Source organism: Paralichthys olivaceus, chromosome 24 (genome assembly GCF_024713975.1).
Source record: "Paralichthys olivaceus isolate ysfri-2021 chromosome 24, ASM2471397v2, whole genome shotgun sequence".
Taxonomy (NCBI): domain Eukaryota; kingdom Metazoa; phylum Chordata; class Actinopteri; order Pleuronectiformes; family Paralichthyidae; genus Paralichthys; species Paralichthys olivaceus.
Window position 1 is genome coordinate 8,641,295 of NC_091116.1, and position 18,542 is coordinate 8,659,836.

At 41.9% G+C, this 18,542-nt stretch overlaps 2 protein-coding genes across 3 annotated transcripts in view; one reads left to right on the top strand and one right to left on the bottom strand.

The window, feature by feature from the left end:
• The window catches only part of LOC109638899 (rho GTPase-activating protein 6), a 58,447-nt gene extending 49,144 nt beyond the window's left edge, over nt 1–9,303 (top strand). For both annotated transcript variants that reach the window (XM_020102080.2, XM_020102081.2), the window contains exons 4-14: nt 165–313; nt 451–579; nt 667–862; nt 976–1,031; nt 2,460–2,610; nt 2,686–2,834; nt 4,619–4,798; nt 5,847–5,938; nt 6,021–6,274; nt 6,381–6,464; nt 7,015–9,303. In XM_020102080.2, the coding sequence (XP_019957639.1) occupies nt 165–313; nt 451–579; nt 667–862; nt 976–1,031; nt 2,460–2,610; nt 2,686–2,834; nt 4,619–4,798; nt 5,847–5,938; nt 6,021–6,274; nt 6,381–6,464; nt 7,015–7,574 (2,000 nt within the window). In that variant the 3' untranslated portion in view covers nt 7,575–9,303. The remainder of the gene's footprint in view (nt 1–164; nt 314–450; nt 580–666; nt 863–975; nt 1,032–2,459; nt 2,611–2,685; nt 2,835–4,618; nt 4,799–5,846; nt 5,939–6,020; nt 6,275–6,380; nt 6,465–7,014) is intronic.
• Nucleotides 1–18,542, bottom strand: part of LOC109638905 (MSL complex subunit 3) — a 104,663-nt gene that overhangs the window by 63,098 nt on the left and 23,023 nt on the right. The window lies entirely within an intron of this gene.

Here is an 18,542-nt window from a genome sequence, read left to right on the forward strand (position 1 = left end):
GAGGTTTAATTTTCTTTTAGTTCTCCTCTTCTCACAGCTACGTCTGTGCTTTGGTTGGTTAGATTTCAAGTAAAATAAAGTTTTATTTGACTTTCTCATCCCTTCTTTTCCTGCCTCATCTACTTCACACCAGCTTTCCTCATCGTCTCTTCCCTGTTTTACAGAATGCATACCCCAGGCCTTCAGCATACCGCTCTCGCAGGTCATCGCCAATGACAGAACACACCGGCAGCGCCAGGATGGTTATCGTCAGGACCCTCCACAGCGCGAGGAGCACAAGGACTCCTCCGACCTTGTCTCATCCATTTTACAGGTCTGTAATTTATCTGCAAATTCATCGGCATGCTTGTCTTCTAGTTTTAGGGACAAATATTATTATCTTGTAACGTATAGAATAAGGGAAATTATCATGAAAAGCCAAATATAACTCTTGGATCATGCGTCCTGCAGTTTGCCACCAAGCGGCCATCCAATAAAGAGTTATCAAGCAGTAACTCCTCACTGAGCTCTACATCAGAGACGGCCAATGAGTCAACGTCACCCAACACCCCCGAAGCTGCACCACGAGCACGCAGGAGGGTGAGATGAGGATAATGAAGTTGAACTAAAATGGCAAAGGCTGGGTTACTGGGTTTCATTCACTCAAATGCACAAATTGTCTTCCAGGGAGGCATGTCGGTGGACTCCATCACTGACCTGGACGACAACCAGTCGCGGCTGCTCGAAGCATTGCAGCTCTCTCTGCCGGCCGAAACGCTGAGTAAGAAGGAGAAGCACCGGGACAAACGGCTGAGCCTTAATCCCATATACCGCCAGGTGCCCCGGGTGGTTGACAGCTGCTGTCAGCACATCGAGAAATATGGTGAGCAGCTACTTTACCTCCAGAGCTTTCATACATGTGTGCATCCAGCCCTTTGGCCGTCATCTGTTACTACAATGACAGCTGTGAGAGACAGATTTTTTTTTTCTTCGCAGGTTTGCAGACGGTGGGGATATTTAGAGTGGGCAGCTCCAAGAAAAGAGTCCGACAGGTGAGTTTTCTTGGTTATTTCATCATTTGGGGTCTTGATGATGGTGGATCACACTCAAAATCTCCCATAGGAGCTCACTTAGATTGAGGGAGGGGAGTTTATATGTTCACCAGCAGACACAAGGACACGTGTTTGACCTTCTGCTACATGTCCATGGTTTTCTGGTAATATAGGACGTGTCATTTGGAAAAAAGTGTGTGACTTTTCTGAAAATTGCGATTAAAAATTAGCAGAGAAAAAGTTATGCATCGGTTTCAGAAACCGCAGCTGATGTCGCAGTCTGAAAAATTCTGTAAAATGAAATCAGGGAGATGTTTGTAAATCTTGCCTGTTGCAGAGAGTCTTGTAGCAGCACACTTTTCCCAATATTTTTACAATCGAAATCCCACCCAGCTCTCATTCCCTGAGCAGCCACACCGTCCATGAAAGGTTATTCTGCTCATGAAAGGCATTGTTCTGTTAGTTTTTTCTGGTTCTGTTTGGTCACTGTGAAGTTTCTTAGTTTTTCAAAAAACTGATCTGTATTCTGTTTATAAAATACAATGGTGTTCTCACTGTATCGGAACATGCATAGCAACGTTGAGCAAATGGAAAATTCCCAAAAGACAAAATGACTTCTTTACTATCAACTTCTGCTTTCCACTATTTAGAATTTGTTTTCGCTGTGCTGAGACTCTACCTCTGTGTATAATTCTTTAATTCTCATTAAACGAAACAGTGCATATTCCCACATCTGGACATTATGTGCCACATGTGCAAACATCCATATTGCATTCTCTGCTGGTTGACTTGAATACAATCCAATGACAACATTTATGCACTTGCCAGCCAGGGTAAAAACTGGTTTATGCTGAACCCGGGTGACCCCTGTGTATCTGTCATCATGTCTGACAATAGACTTACTAGAAGTCATCCAAAAGTCAGATTACAGAGATTAAGATCCTTACTGGTCAAACGAGTTGGAACTTGTGAGTTTAGTAGGTCACTTGGACACTGCATTCACAACTCTATGCGTTACATTAACACTCAGCTATATACTAATATTGGAAATACTCTGCATACTGTGAACACTATAATTACTCAGCTGTACTGCTCTTCTTATTTCTCATTTTTTACCTTCAAAAAACATACTGTGTATATATTTATATTGTTAAATTTTAATACTGGATTTTATTTTATCTTGTTATATTTAGAGATGTCTGACATGCACCAACAACATCAAACAAATTCCATGTATGTGCAAACTTACTTGGCAATAAAAGCTTTTCTGATTCTGATTCTGATTCTGGAGGGCCAGCAGGAAGTGAGTGTGTGTGTGGGTGTGTGCACTCCCGACAATACAGTGTCCATTGTTATGTTAGGATATTTCTAAATCCCTCTTCTTCCTCTCTTTCTCCTTTGTACTCTCTTGGGCTTTTGTCTCTCCAGCTGCGGGAGGAGTTTGACCGTGGTGTTGACGTCCAGCTTGAGGAGGAGCACAGCGTTCACGACGTGGCTGCTCTACTGAAGGAGTTCCTCAGGGACATGCCCGACCCTCTCCTCACCAAGGAGCTCTACACAGCCTTTATCAACACCACGTGTAAGCTTCACCTTCATTCTTTTCCTCTTCTCTTCTTTTATCTCCTCCTCCATCTCATCCTCATCTGTGTTGCAGTGTTGGACCCAGATGAGCAGCAGAATGTCGCTCAGCTACTGGTCTACTTGCTCCCAGCATGCAACAGTGACACATTCCATCGCCTGCTGAACTTTCTGTCTACTGTGGCCGCTCACGCCCACGACCGGCAGGACAAAGATGGTCAGGAGGTGAGCACTGGATTTTATCAACAGGAAATTAAAGTCCTTCATCAAATCCAGAAATTTAGTCGTGAAAAAATACAAACACGAGGGAAAAATCATGCCCCTTCTAGCTGTGTGCAACACGTGCTAACAGCTTTTGGGCACCCTCCTAAAATCCAGTTTGCCTTCTGTTTCCACCTCATTGGGAGGAAATGACCAAAGAAGTGATAGAAATCAGTTTGTGTGGTTGGTATGTGTATATATTTCTCTTTGCCTTTCAGGCCTGAAACAGCACAGGCGTTGACGCAAGATTACTGAACAGCCTGGTGTTGATTATCACATCCGTCATGATGTGAATGGCTGCATTTACTCCTAATCTGCTCTTTGGAAGACTGGAGTCAACATTTGGCTTTTCTGCTGCTACTGGCTGTGAAATGTGCAAGTAAACATTTCGCTATGGGAACAAATTTGCGTATCTTAATTTAGGGGAATCTGGAAAAAGTATCTTTGGCTTGAAAAGCAACAGGAGAAGCTTGTGATAGGGCATGTAATGAAACTTAAAAATATTCCCTGATGCTGCAGAGAATGAGTGTAATTTAAACTGAGGGTCAATGTGGAATGTGATACAGTTTATATTACTCAGGAGAACCCAAGACAGTGGTCCCCATGATCAGGGGCAGGAGCTCCGTTTGAAAGATGCACTGTAAAGCCAAAAGCCTGCATACTTTTTGGTCAGGGGTCGTCGTTTTATCGTCCGATAAATAAACAAAAGTGAAGCCAAAGCATCTCATTCAAGTCCTGTATCTGTCAGCAGATGGGACATGGAACAAAGCAAAAAGTCAAAATACACATGAAATAAATTAGTCTCAGAGAGGTTTTCTGTATTTTTAGTTAGTTATTATCACACTGATGTTGGTTCAAGTGTTTATCATTCAGCTAAGTTTGGTTTCGCCATCCATATGGAGTGTGTGTGCATGACTCCACAGCTCCAGTATCTGTTTCTGAGATCGTGACAGGAAGTCGCAGAGCTTCACACTCAGCCTGGAACAACACATAAATACTTTTGGCTTCTCGCTGCTCCCATCTTTCCTTTGGGACTGGGAGTGGAAAGGGAGGAAAGTGGGAAAAAAGCACAAAAATAATAATTCATCCAAAAATGAGTTGTTTCGAGCTTGAGATTGCAAATGCGTCACACTATGTGCATCATCAACCAACCTTAGTGGAAAGTGGGGACGCTGTCACACACTCCGACACTTCTCAGTATTAACAAACCCCATGAAACTGCCACTCTATTGCTCAGAGTGACAAGAACAGTCCAGAGAGATACAGAAGGTGGAGGGGGTGATGAGAGAGAAAAGAATGACTGGATGGAGGATAGAGATGTAAATGGGATGCTGTGAGATTTAAAAAATGTTTTCCTCGTACTGGAGAAAAATACTGTTCCTTGTCTCTCCTGTGTGAAAACGACACACTTATAAAAGGTGCACTAGTATCGATCTTCCAGGGGAAACAGTTCTGCTAAATAACATCTTTATGAGACTAATGGATGAATCAAATGCAAACTGCTTTATGCTCAACACAAACAATAGGCTTTTATTATGAAAATTAATTCTGTTGGCTTAGTAACCACTTACACAATCTGCACAAGTCTCCATAGCATCAAATAACTCTTTTAAACCAAACTTATCGAAACAACTTGACTATTTGTTTTGGCAATGGAGATACTTCAGGTTCATTTCATGGGAGCTGCCATGTCGTCCATCTGTCTACACAGTCTCTAAATCTAAACCCTTTTGTTTCTCCAACTGCAGATCACAGGGAACAAGATGACGTCTTTGAACCTGGCCACCATCTTTGGCCCAAACCTGCTCCACAAGCAGAAGAGCTCCGATAAGGAGTTCAGCGTCCAGAGCTCGGCCCGAGCGGAGGAGAGCACGGCCGTCATCGCTGTGCTGCAGAGGATGATCGCCAGCTACCACACACTCTTCATGGTCAGTCATTCAGCTCTAGACCTCCTATCTCTTGCCTCCTCCTTCCATTCTTTTATCCCTCAAGGAAACACACACATACACAACCTCATATTCTCCTGCACACGTCTCCCTATTGCATTCCTGTGCAGACTTAATAAAATACAGAGTTCTTCCCGGTTTAGTTGACAGAAGAGAAAGTAGAGACGGAGGCAAACAGAAGAAAGACATGAAGAACAAAGAAAACAAAGAGTGAAAGATAACAGATGGATAAGGAGTGTTTCGGGTCAAAATCGTGCTTGAATTATCGTATTAAGTCTTAACAAGAAAGTGAAATGTTGCCAGTAAGCTGACAGGAACGTCAAAGACCTTTCATCCAGATACTTGAACTTGTTTTCTCCAAAATAAAACGCAGAAAATTCAGGCATGAAATCCTCCATGTGGTGTCAGCAGAGGTCAGGATTTCGCACGGACTACCGCACCATCAGTTGCTTTTTGTTCTTTCTCTGTTCCTGTGATTCTCAAAACAGCACAGACGGGCCCGTTCGGGTCATTTCAGGTCCGAAACCTTAAACCGTAATGTTTTGTAATCTGCCACCGCCGTTCCCCTGAGGCTTACATTCCTGCCGTAAGCCAATGAAGAGCTATTCATCGCATATAAGTGAACTGGGACTGAGCTGCTCGGTCTCGGTCAGTGAGAAAGGTTTGTAGGCGGCTCAAGTTCTATGAATGACATCTGAAAGTTGTTTCGTAACCTGCTTATGTCTGAATTTGTTAAAGACTTGGCAACCTGTGCATTTGGGATGAGAATCATTCTTTCATGTGTTTGGGCAGCGTAATCCTCATGTTTGATAAGCATTCATTTCAGCTAATTACCCTGAGATCAGAGAGACAAGACAGGTAAGAGGTAATAAGGATAAAGGCTCAAAGAGATCTATGTTAGTCCAAGCTGGATTCTGTTATTATTAGATGCAACAAGTGATGTTCTTTTGTCTTGCAATAAACTTTACCTAAACTTTAGAATCATTAATAGTTTAATTAGTTCTTCATTAACTTCTCTGTTTTACTATAGGTGCCTCCAGATCTGCAAAACGAGGTGTTGATGAGCCTGTTGGAGACAGATCCAGACGTGGTGGACTACCTTTTGAGAAGAAAAGCATCACAGTGAGTAACACTCACACACACAGTCACAATGTGTCTCTTTCCTCTTTGCTATTTTTAAACTGCATTTTTTCCTCCCCAACAGGAGTCCCGATCTGCTGCCATCGGAGGAGCCCTTCACCCTGAGCGAGCGCCGTTCCTCCAGCGACTCCAACAAGGCGTACAGCGGCGAGGTGTCCCCTTATGACAACAACTCCCCGGTCCTGAGCGAGCGGAGGGGAGAACCGGGTAGCCCGGGCAGCGAGAAGCACTTCCGTGTCCCAGAGCAGTACACCGTGGTGGGGCAGGTGGCTGGATGGAGCAGGGAGCCGGGAGCACATGACCCTTGGGGCACCAAAGGTACTTGGGACATTTTCCTAATTATGGTGTTCAGAGTTTTTTCCTGGGTTGTATGTATAAGTCAGTCTGTTTACTTCATGAGTGTGATCTTTATTTCTTCCTTCAGACACTATATCGGAGGAGCACGTTAATATTTGGGGGACGTGGCACAGCACTCTGAAGCCAACACTCAAGGACCAGACATTCACAGGTAAACAAAACCCAGAGACGTGCGTGTGTGTGGCAGCTGGTGTTGATTATTGAGCATCAGACAGAAATAAAAAAAGAAGCACCCAAGCCGTTGGACTGAAACCAGAGTGCTGCTGGTTTTTATTCATTTCTAACCATCTGACTTAAATGCCAAGTTTCACCTGTGCTGTGAACAGTTTCTACGAGTCAACAAGCTGGGAGGAAGGAAAGAAAAAGGAAAGTAAAAATAAGGCAAGATAAGATAAATAAGATGAGAAGAGATAAGAAAAGAAAGATAAGATAGGAAAATAAAAAAGATAGATAGGAAAATAAAATAAAGATAAGATGAGAAAAGATAAGATTTGATATTGGTGAGAATAACAAAAATTCTGCCCAAAATGTAACTTATTTTTTCATGAATATAGTTAATCAAAATCGTATGTGTTTATATATTTCTGTATAAATATTAAAAATATAATAAGCCAAGCTTTGTTGGAGGATTTTCTTCTGCATCTTTATGCCAAGCACCGAGAAATGTCCGTAAATTAATTCTCCCAATGTTCTGTTTGGAGGTTCCCACGGCAACATGTCAGAGGGAAGCTCCCGCAGCTCACAGGAAGGTCTCGACGGACTCCATGGCGATGGCAAGCATCAAGCCACGGTGCAACGACCCCACCCTCCAGTCACCAGAGTGTGTACAAGCCCTCATGTTGAGACGGGGCGACCACGCCTGCAGCTAAACATAGGCCCCTCGCCAGCGTCACACCTCAACAGCACGCTGGGCCTCCAGCGGGCGAGTGGACACAGAATTAACCCGACCTCCAAACTTCAAGGCGGGGCGAACACTGGCAACGGCGGCCCTGCTGTGCTTAATGATGGCCGCTCTCCGCCTGCCTATAACGCCCACTATCAACTGGCTGGTTCTCAAAGCTCGCCTCAGCTCGCAGCCGCTCAGCGCCCCCCTCTTCAGCACGGGAGGTCGATCGCGGCGCAGAGCAACTCTGCATCGACGACGGAGGCCCAGATGGTGCCACAGAGCCCGGAGTGGCAGGACTGGCAGAGGGATCGGTGGCAGATCTGGCAACTGCTGTCCTCAGACAATGCTGACACACTGCCTGAAACGCTCGTGTGATTGCAGGCCATGAACTCACCAACCGGCAGCATCATCAAACCCCCTCAATTCATCCATCCACACATGGATTCCATCCTTCCCATGAACCGTCTGTGCTCCTCCTGCATCTCGCCTCATGGCATTGTTGTTTACGTGTGCAGCTGCTGCCTTATACAGACTTGTACATCCAAGAGCCACTTGTATTTCTTGTTTCGTGTGGATGTTGAAAAGATGCTCCTGTTGCTCTCGTATCTGTTTCATTCGTAATGACATGTGAGCTTTGTAACGTGCCCATCAGAAATACCTCAAAAAAAAAAAACCTTCTCCTTCACACCTCTTCCGAATGTCACATCTGTCCACATCTGTTTCTCTCACAATGTTCAGTCTTCATATCTCATTTCAGAACAATAGGAGTGTTTGGTGTGTCGTATTTTGATTTCATCATTTTTACACTTTCACAATAAAATCAAAGATGTATTGACAATTGCTGCTAAATGTAGACGTATGTAGTTCAGCCACATCAGTGTCTAAAAAGATCAAATGTTGAATTGTGTTTCCTGTGTCACAGATTGTTTGTGTTTATTCAAACTGTCGATGTAAAGTATATACAGTCATTTGTAAATCTACCTTAAACTAAGTCGGCCATTTAACAGACAGTCTGAATGTTGGTGTTTTATTCAGACTGCTGTTTCTGTCTTTAATTAACACTGAATGTAAAATGCTTCACTTGTGTCAAAATGCTTGGACCTAATTATAAAGCACTCGGCTGTATGTTTGCTTATGTGCTTCTGCCACCTGCTGCACGGGAGGAACAATGTATACACTAATTTCATCCAGTTCTTTATTACTAAGGAGGGAAAATCATTTTCCTGCTATTTATAAATATAAATAAACAGAAATCTAAATGCTCAAACCCAACACAACAGTGATATATGTATGTGACCGACTGACTGATCCGTCTTGTTGTACCTCTAATGCTCGACTGAAAATTCCAACTGGGTGTGGACATATCACCTGAATCAAGCTGTGGTTACGACTGATTTAAAAAAAAGATTCAAATCAACCCATATCAATCTCTCCAAATCCTCTCAAATGTCACAGTTAAGTGGGTATTTGCTGGCAAATATTTCACATTTTCAAGGTTTAATGTCATATGAAGCAACTTCAGCCTTAAATCTGGAGACGCTTTATTTAATTTCACCTCCTCTTGTGTTTTCCCCCATTTGTTCTCTCCAAGAGACAGGGGAAGAAAAGTGGAAGGATTATCGTGGAAAGGGTTGTGGCGCCACCTGTTGTCAGACCACGTGCGGCAAAAATCGAATCAAAGCTTGTGATTAAAGATTAAAGCTTGTGATTAAAGATTAAAGCTTGTGATTATAAGCACCTTTTTGTGAAAATGTAAAAGGAAATAAATGTGCCATAGGTGTCACTCTTAATTGTTTCCCCATGCATTGCTCAAGGTTCATTTTGTGAATTTGTTTTTGTATTCCCTGGTGAGTGTTGTAATATATAAATACAATATAAAGCTTTTGTATCAAGAAATAAAAAAACCCCAATAATCCTAAAGGTCGTAGCTTTGTCTCCCCAAAACAGCACCATGTTTAGAACCAAACTTTGTGTAACAATGCTTTTCAGTTGATATTTTGGTGGGGTTTACTGGGTCCAAGTTGTAATGGAATATCTGGTAATTGCTTTTGTACTGTGTGTCATCATCAATATGCAACTATGGAATTAAATATGGTAAAGTTTACACCTGCTGTTGGTGTCAGTGCTTTATAAAGATGCCAGAGTCTATTTGGAAACTCCTCAGAATGTTTTAAAAAAAAACAGATCAAATACATTTTTACTGAGCTAGTTTTCAAACTGCTTAAAATTAATTTTTATATATATTTTCCTCCAATGTGTTTTAAGTTAAATCTTATTATTCTTTAGTGTGTGTGGTTGTATTCCATTGGCCAACTTATCATTATTCATTCATTATTATTATTAAAGATGGAAAATGACTACACCTTTACAAAAACTAATGAAATCATTATAATGATTATTTACATTATATTTGTTCCCTTTCATTATTATTGAATATGTTTCAGATTATATTCGTTTGATGAATATCGATTGAGCCACCTGACAAGATAAATGCATTATTTTAAAAATACAGTCATGTGTTTTAGTCAGGTGTCTCTATTTAAGTTGTTATTAGATTAAAAGCAGTAAATATATCAAATATAGCACAAAAAACTGGAGTGTTGTATGTAAGGTGAAGCACTCATTACGCCACTAGGTGTCAGCCAAGAGCCTTAAATAGCATGTTCAAGTAAGATCTTCTTTACTGTATATCTGCAAAAAAAAAAAAAGTGGAGCCATGTCTAGAAAAAAATCTAAAAAGAAAAGGAAAAGCTGTGAGAAGAGATGTTTAATGGTTTGGAAATAGGACAGTGTAGTAAATGATTTTGGTTTGAATTGTCATCAGCTCTACATGATAGAATATTAAATCACCTTATGGACAAATGAAATTAGCTGCTAGCGGATCATTAGCCATATTAGAGGTGGCGATGGACGAGCGTTCAGGTGAGTCACTCGCTGTGTGAGCGGACAGAAACTGAGAATGTGTGACTGACAATGGGAATGAGGTAATAATTGAAATAGAGGCCATTGACAGTGTGAAGACTTCCTTCCTCTAATTCCTCATAATGGACTCGGGAGGGAACAATGGGAATAAAGTCAATTTGACCTTTAATTGGGCGAGTTCTGACTCACTTCTGGGAAGTTGCATTTCTTATAATTTTATTCTTCTTTCCAGTGAGACATAATTCAAGCTTTTGCTACTGAATGTTTGAAATGAGTATGTCATGTTCTACTTAAAAGAGATTCTGGTTAATTGGGATCAGCGTAGAGCACAGAGGCAGTTTGTTTCAGATACTGTACTCCGACGGCCTCTTCTCTTTTCTTTTCGTCTTTTTGTCGGTTTCTGGACGGGAGCCTGATTCTAAATAGAATTTTGTGGACCATGACAGCAAAACAAAGCTGCTTTATTTCAGCGGCTAATGACTTGGCCCACAGTAACGTTATCCAGTCGGCCAAGCTAAAAGACAATTTGCCAGAAAATACACAGGCACAAATAGGTATGCATGAACTCATCCACAAAGAGACACTTGTAATTGCCATCGCAACAGTTCAGCCCCCCCATCCGAGAAGATGGTGAAGAATTCATGCATGGCAGTAAACAAAATGGGGATTTCGGTCTTTTAAACCACATTTCAGGGGGACCATGTGCACGTGCTCTGAGGACAGCAAATTAAGCAATGCATGCACAATACTTTTTTTTTCTGCACGCAAACACACATCCTGAAAGGAATTCATACCCACAAGGTCCTCATTAGTCAGCCAGTTCATTCTTATGTGTTGCTTCTTACGGCACGAAAACTGGCCTGAAGATACAAATGTCTGAAAAGGTTCAAAGTAAAACCATCTGTAATCCATTATTGAATAAAGAGAGAAAATAAAACATGAGTCCATTGCCAATAACATTGCACCTTTAGAGTTTGCATATCTCCGCCAAGGCTGCACAACCCTGCAGATTTATATTTATATTAAAAAATCTTAAAGCTTTTAGTGATAGAGGATACAGGAAATATGTTTTTTTTTCATCAAAGAGCTGGAGTCCACTAAAGAGTTTCAGAATTGTTTAAGAATGCATTTTTCATCTAGTTAAAACAATGTAATTGTTTATATTATATTATATATTTTACGTTGGCATGGTTGTGAAGCCATACATCCACTAGAGGACAGCAGGGAGCTGGGAATTTCTGTGATGATGGAGAGGCAAAAGCTGCCACGTTGGTCTACGAGGCCATTTAATAGAATTGAATACATCACAACATGTGGTTGGTGCATTCTTTTCACTATATTACCAGTGAAAAAAATTGATGATTGATGTAATTTACATTGTTTAATTTTGTTCGTTTGTTGAGGACTACTTATGAATATCTACTACACAGAACAGTGTATTTGTGATGATGGCGGTAATGAAAGGACATCCGCGGCAACAGTGTGGCTCATTGATGTGTTTAACTTTTTGAACTACAAGGAAGAAAAAGCTCTGAGGCAAATTCAAGTCATGTTGGTTTGGGGCTTTTCACGAGAAATGCCAACTGTGAAGAAGTTAAAACCATTTGAATTCTCAGGTCTGCACAGACCTGACACTAATTTACTCACAGAAAGATTTCACGCATCCCTTGCCTGTGGTTGCGTGCAGGATGATCAAGAAGTTAGACTAATTGTCCCAAAATAAAATAATTTCCTGGTTGAACTCAAAGCAAAACTATGATTTAAAGATGACACTATCTGAATGTCTGTTCTCTAAATGACTCAAGACAACTGGGGTGACCAAAATAAAAACAGACTCTTCAAACTAGTGGCACTAAAGTTAACACAAAGCGTATTGTATTACTGTTGTAAGATCACAGATATCTGTAGAAAAGCGACTGTTAGGAGCCAGATGATGCTTTTTTTCCCACCGGCACATACTCATTCATGCAGCCCAGTGACTGGAGGGCACTGTCCAACCAACCATGACATACTCTGATCTGCCCTCAGGAGTGGAAACACACAGGCATGCTGTACACATGTTCTCACACACACAGACCAACACGCAGCCGCTCTCAGCAGTTTACACTTATGGAAAATCATGGGCAGATCAATTGGCCCAGTTCCATAAGTGAACCCTGACAGATACATCGCCGCAGTCACTTTGTTATTTACATTCAAGTGGACTGCCAACAAAGTCATGCTTCATTGTTTTTCCAAGCTGGCGAACAAATGCCTCGCTTGCAGAGCAAATGACGGCATTAGAGAATACTGTATGTCTGTGGTGCCGGGTTCAATAGAATGATGAGTAAAGGCGCGAGGTGAAAAGGTGACAGATTGTGGGCAGAAATTTATCAGAGTGAATCAAAAATAATCGTATTTAAATGACACATCTTGACATCAGATTAAGGCCCCGACACACTGTGCAATGGCCGTAATCTGGCAGGTTCAGTGCATGTCACACTGCAAGGTGTATCTAATAATACCTTGGTTGCTATCTGTGTCTGACTGGAAAATAATATTACACCACTATACAGGCCTGTTAAGTCAGTGTGTGTCGACGAGTGAATCATAGAACAAAGCACCAGTTATAACATTTGATGTTTCTGCAAAACCCTACATCTATAGATCAAGACCTGTTAATACACATAAAGATGGATGGATCGATAGATAGATAGAAAGATAGATAGATTGGCTAGATAGGATAGATAGATTTGAATTTTTCTTTCATGCCCTTCAGACTGTAAGAACATCTGCAGAGAACACCACAGGCCAGATGTGAAGGACATCATACTGAAACTCTGCTGTCCTTGTAATTTCACCCCGTATCCCGTAAATCCGAGTGACTCACGCTGCAGGCATGTGTCTGTGGGAGACTGAAAAGAGAGATGTTCGTTAGCCGTTCTTAAATTTACCTGAATAAATTACTGCGGCTGAACAAAACAGCTCAATTATAAATCGCATGATGGGGGGAATTTCACTTTAGGGGCTGTTAAATTAGTCAGCTGGGCTGGAGTTCAGTTTGTTTGAACTAATCATGTGTGCCATCGCAAAGTTCCCACGGCCCTCGAAGGCAGCCTGATACAAAATTATGCAGCTGTCCGATGATGTTAGCAGAAGTGACACTCCTTGCAGTGACGCTATTTATAGTGTGACTGACAAGACGCTGTGAGGTGTGTGCATGTGTCTTTTTGGGGCCTGATGAGAAAAACTGTTTCTCAAACGTGCTTTTAAGGGATGAGCTCTGGAAGAGCGGCTGCCAGGTGAATCCTCCTCAGCTCCGGGGTGTGTGCAGAGCTGCGATAGTGAGAAGATCCTGTCTGTGGTTAGTCTCTGGCACGTCATCATAGCTGACCATTTGGCCTCCGTTCGATACGGCCCATCCAAAGAGAGCTCGGCTGGAGTCACCGCTCCTTCACCTGCTGGCTCTTGAAATCTGGACAGTCAAAGGCTGCAGGGAGGATGCAGGGACTGTTGCCGTGTTGGTTTCATGGCTTGCTCTTGGTTTCACTGCTTGTGAAATGGTTCCTCCATGTTCCCGTCTTGCTTTCTCTCTTTAAAGTGCATTGGGTTTATTCTTAAGACCTTAGCGAACACCTTTAAAAAAGTACTGCAGTGATTTGGTATTGCAGATCAATGATCTCAGTGTTTGATTCTACTTTCACATGTCTTTGAAACTCCGTGACCGTAGTTTGTAACACAGTAGATTAGACAATAGATTTTTGCAAAAACCATTAATCATCCATAGAAAATCAGTGTGTCTCTGCGGTTCTTTGATTTTCCCACTGATGGAAATGAACATGACACATTTAGGGAACTATTTCCACAGCCAGGAGGTGTGAGGGTGTATTTCATGCTGTGTGGCTGCATCAATTTGAGTTCGAGACCTTCACAGTGAGAGGTGAGTGACTGTAATTCTGGCTGGGCCTCACTTTTACAAGCTGTAAGATCACGTTTATTGAAGGGCTTGAGCGATAAAAATTCAACCTGTCACATCGGTACGGTCACAAAATCCTCTCGGCGTCTCTCTCTGTGCTCTTTAAAGTCACTTTGAATGTCGTGATTGACCTACGCTGGCCTCATTCGCTCATAATCAATGTGCAATCAGATCCACATCGAATTCAGGGACTATTAAGTAGCCAGGTTCAGCAGCAGCCTGGTGCAGAGATAATACACTGATTGAGGCTGAGTGATCCTCGTCTCCGTTTTTAGAAGTCTCTGCATACACACTATTCAATGTGTGAGCCTAATTGCACGTTATGAAAAGACATTAGGGGAACCCTTCTAAAGGCCATGAAGCATTAAATGTCAACTTCATTAGAAGTGCTGCCAGTGTTTGAACCGTTTTGTAATCACTGGGTTTCGCTTACTGGAAGTTAGATTTAATGGTGATTGAAGTTCCTCTAAATTTAGATCTGTATTTATTATGTCAGGTAGATGATTTCTACTCATTCCTGATACAGTTAAGCTACTTTCAGACACTGAACTCCAGATACTATCCTAAAATTACACGGAGGGCAACGCAAATACCCATGTAAGTTCTCCAGACTTTTCTCTGCCAGCCCTCTCGTAAAATCTCTGGAGATTGTCCAAGTCAGTCCATGTGAGAGTAGGACGATGCCGAGCAATCGATCATGAAATACAAATATCTCAGGATGAAAAAGAGGAGCCAGTTGGAAAGACAACAAGTGTTTGGTGTTAAGAGCCCCACCGATTTATACACCATGTCTGAAAGCATCTTTACATATTTGTGATGTATGTGGGTTCACATTTACATGTCAATCATTCAAACTGAAGGGCTTCTGGTAAAAGGGGCGACTGAGATGTAAATCAGCGATGAATTATTCAATGAGGTTTGCATTATTAGGGATGGTACAGGGTGACTCCAAATACCGCAGAGGTTTGAGGATGGAGAGGTGGATGTTTTGAAAGGTTTTTCTCATCTGAAGTTAAGTCTGGGAAAGTTGAGTCCCCTGTGTGCTTTGAGTCTGAGAGGAGTGAATGAGTGAGGGATGAATAATGCAGTTCAGGATCCTATTGTCTGGTGAAGGCCCTCTGCAGCTCCGGGTGCAGCACAGGAGACTTTGTGAAATATTGATTCAACACTTAAAAGTTGTTGTGCAGATGATGCCCCGACTTCGAGGATGTGAACAGAGATTTTCATCGATTTCCTTTTTCTGGATGAAACGAGGACCCCCCCCCCGAACATGTAAGCAAGTCTGATTTTAGCCACAATTAGTGTCAGCTCGCTAAATACTTCAAAATGAGACAAAACGCACTGAGACTTTGGATATTTTAAATGTTATAGATTAAACAAAAGGGATATTTAATGCTCAGCCGCTATCGGTCTGTGCTACATTTAAACTTGGCCGGATAGAGTGGTATTGCTTTATGACACAAAAGCCTGTAAGGTAGTGGTAATGGTTGATAAATATCTTAATAGAGCCAGAGCAGCTACTTATTTAATATTGTTGTATGTTTGCATACTTCTACAGAAACATCATGCAGGTGATTAAAAAGTGTTGAGACTGAGAAACATATGGTGTAGAGTCAGTTTCTGCTCATCATTATTCATATATATATATATATATATATATATACACACAAATAACGTGGCCGTATCCAACGCGTTTGAATTATGGCGTTGAGACTTTATTCAAGTGCAATCAGTTTGGTTGTGGTATCATGTTGCACATACTTGAGGACTCTAAGGAGGAAACCCAGGCTGCTGCTTCAGATTGGATATAATGGTCCAGAAGCAGCCAAGTCAAGGAGGTGGGTTATTTCAAGACTGGTTTTCAGGACTTGGCAGAAAAGCTGCATATTAGCGGGCACTAAATTCAGGGCATGATTCAAGAATATACTTCTGCACTACGAGGGGTGAATATTTGAGGTACTTGCTTGGAATATTGAAGCTTGAAGGTTCAATCTTGACCTTTTGAAATAATTAAATGATTAGTTTGTTGGTTTGAGCTCAGTTGACCTTATAATAACACATCAACAGAAAGTACAGTTGTATATATATATGACTGTATAAATCATGGGTTACATGGTTACAAAACTGAAGCCAAATCATCTTGATGGCCCTTTTAAGGCTAGCTGTGGTGTAGGTCATACACATGTTGTCCATCTTAATATACAGCCCATGATATATATATATATATATATAATAAAGATATAAAAAAGAGGATCTTGTATATAAAATTGTTTCTGCCATACTCTATTGCATTAAAAATGTTTGGTCACAAAATATGACACAAAATGTAGCACCTTTAAACTACAGAACTAAACATCCAGACCATCCCTGAGTGAGCTGCCCTATCGTCTTGCATTTATTTTGATATCTGCCTTGCCAGAGCAGTTGTGTGTGACAAAGCAGCGGTTCGCTCCCTGCCTGAAGATGGACTCGCCCTGCTGGGCGAGCTAACAGCCGAGTTTCTCCTATGCGTGAGCGCAAACATCAAGTGGCCCAGATCTCTCCTGGAGGAGTGGGGCAGGGCAAAGGGAAGAGTGGTATGCAAATGACGGATGACAGAGCAAGAGAGGAGGGTGACTGTGGAGAGGAGAGGTTGGGGGTTAAAAAGGAGGGATGATAGAACAGGAGGTGAAGAGAGGAGAAGTGATGGCACAGCTATAATTATAGGCTATGAGAACCTTGCTGTCACTTCTGCTCCTCTTTTAGCAGGGCACTACTCTGCTCTACACCTCTTCACTCCTCCTCCAGTCATCTCTTCAGGCTCTCTACAGACCCAGATAGAAGACAGTCGGGTTTTTATGAGGAAAATGTTCTTCTGCTTCTACTTTTCTGCTCCTTCCCTGAATTTCTTTAGCCTGCAATGACTGAAACGTTGATATATTCCACTGATATCTCTTTCCTCTCTTTCATAATGCAAACAAGCATAAAGAGACACTGATAAAAAAAAAAAAAGCTGAGTTAGCTGTGCCCATCAAATAACCATATGGCTTTATCTCTGCTGTATGCCTTCTATTTCTGCTCAGTACCATCCTCCTCCATGACATCCACTTCTGCCAATTTCCTCCCACTCTCTGTACCCGGCATATCAGCGAAATCAAGCGCCAACAAAACAATTAACATTCCAGCACATGACTGCTAAATTCACTGCCGGTTTCCAGGGGGGGAAGTGTCTGCTTTTGCTTTTCTTCTTAGGGGGAAACCTACTGACATTTTCATTGTCCCACAGCTGGCCAGCCCGGTGTTTATGAAGCCTGAGGAAATCATAGAAAAATGTACAGGCCTGCAGTAAAAAAGAAGCTGGGTTTGTATTTAGCTCATTCGTACACGCAGGCTCGGTTTTTCACAAGAGGAGTTTAGTGTGAAAGAAAGGTGCAGAGTTGCCAATGTGCCATAAGCAGTGGGTATATTAATGTTTCATAACTGAGCTATGTTTTCTCCATCTTTTCCTTTTTCTTTTTCTCCAAGTGTCCCTGTTCACTTTTTCACTGGAAAGAAGAAAAGGATCCCTCATGAATTATTTAAATGTTCGGCATGTGAGCCACAGAGGCTTGTATTCTACCATAGAGCTTTTTGGTTATGGAACGTATAACTTCATACAGGGTTTTCCCCTCTGGGATATTATCTCTTATATGATCATTTGTTATTTTTTAGCTATGCTAGCGGTGTGAGACTATAGAGACGGCCAGTCTAACAGTTTGGTCCATGCTGAAATATCATATATGTACTGCTACTAGATGCCGTCCCATGCCACTGCAGGAGGTGTGGCCTTTACTGTAGGGAGTGAAACTTTCACAGCTGTGCATGTAACGACAGCTTGAGATAGAAACCCTGACACAATAACACAACTAACATTAATAAAGGTGAGTGAAGTCTGAAGGACAGAGGCAGAACATGTTCATTGTGAATTTAGATAAAGCGTTGACTTCAATCATACCTGAATAAGGAAGTGTGTTCAGGGCTGATGGAGTGTGACACTGTTTACAGCTACATAGTTCTATGCCATTCCTGAGGACATTTTATCCTTGGACTATGAATGACAGGAAAGCTGAGATGATTTAAATACGTTGTCCTGCTGGAGCAAAGCTATTTGCTCAAGGCAAAAGTGATGTTTGACATCTCTTTGCAACCAGCTGCTTTTAGCTTGTAACACCTTCAGAGAGTTACTAGAATCCATCTGCATTATTTATTCCTATTAAGGCCATCTTTGAAAAATCAATGTTAACTAAAATCATACTCCCCTACAATTTCATTTCAGTTTTGCCTGAAGTAATCCAGCTAAAATTCTTCATGTCCTCAGTGACTGGAAATACCAGTGTGTGGTTTGAACAGGGTGTGCCGGCCCACATCTGTGGTCACCGAGTCAGAAACGACTGCATCAGCATCCAGCCCTGTTCCACTGCCCCGACAGAGAGCCACTGTGTTATTGT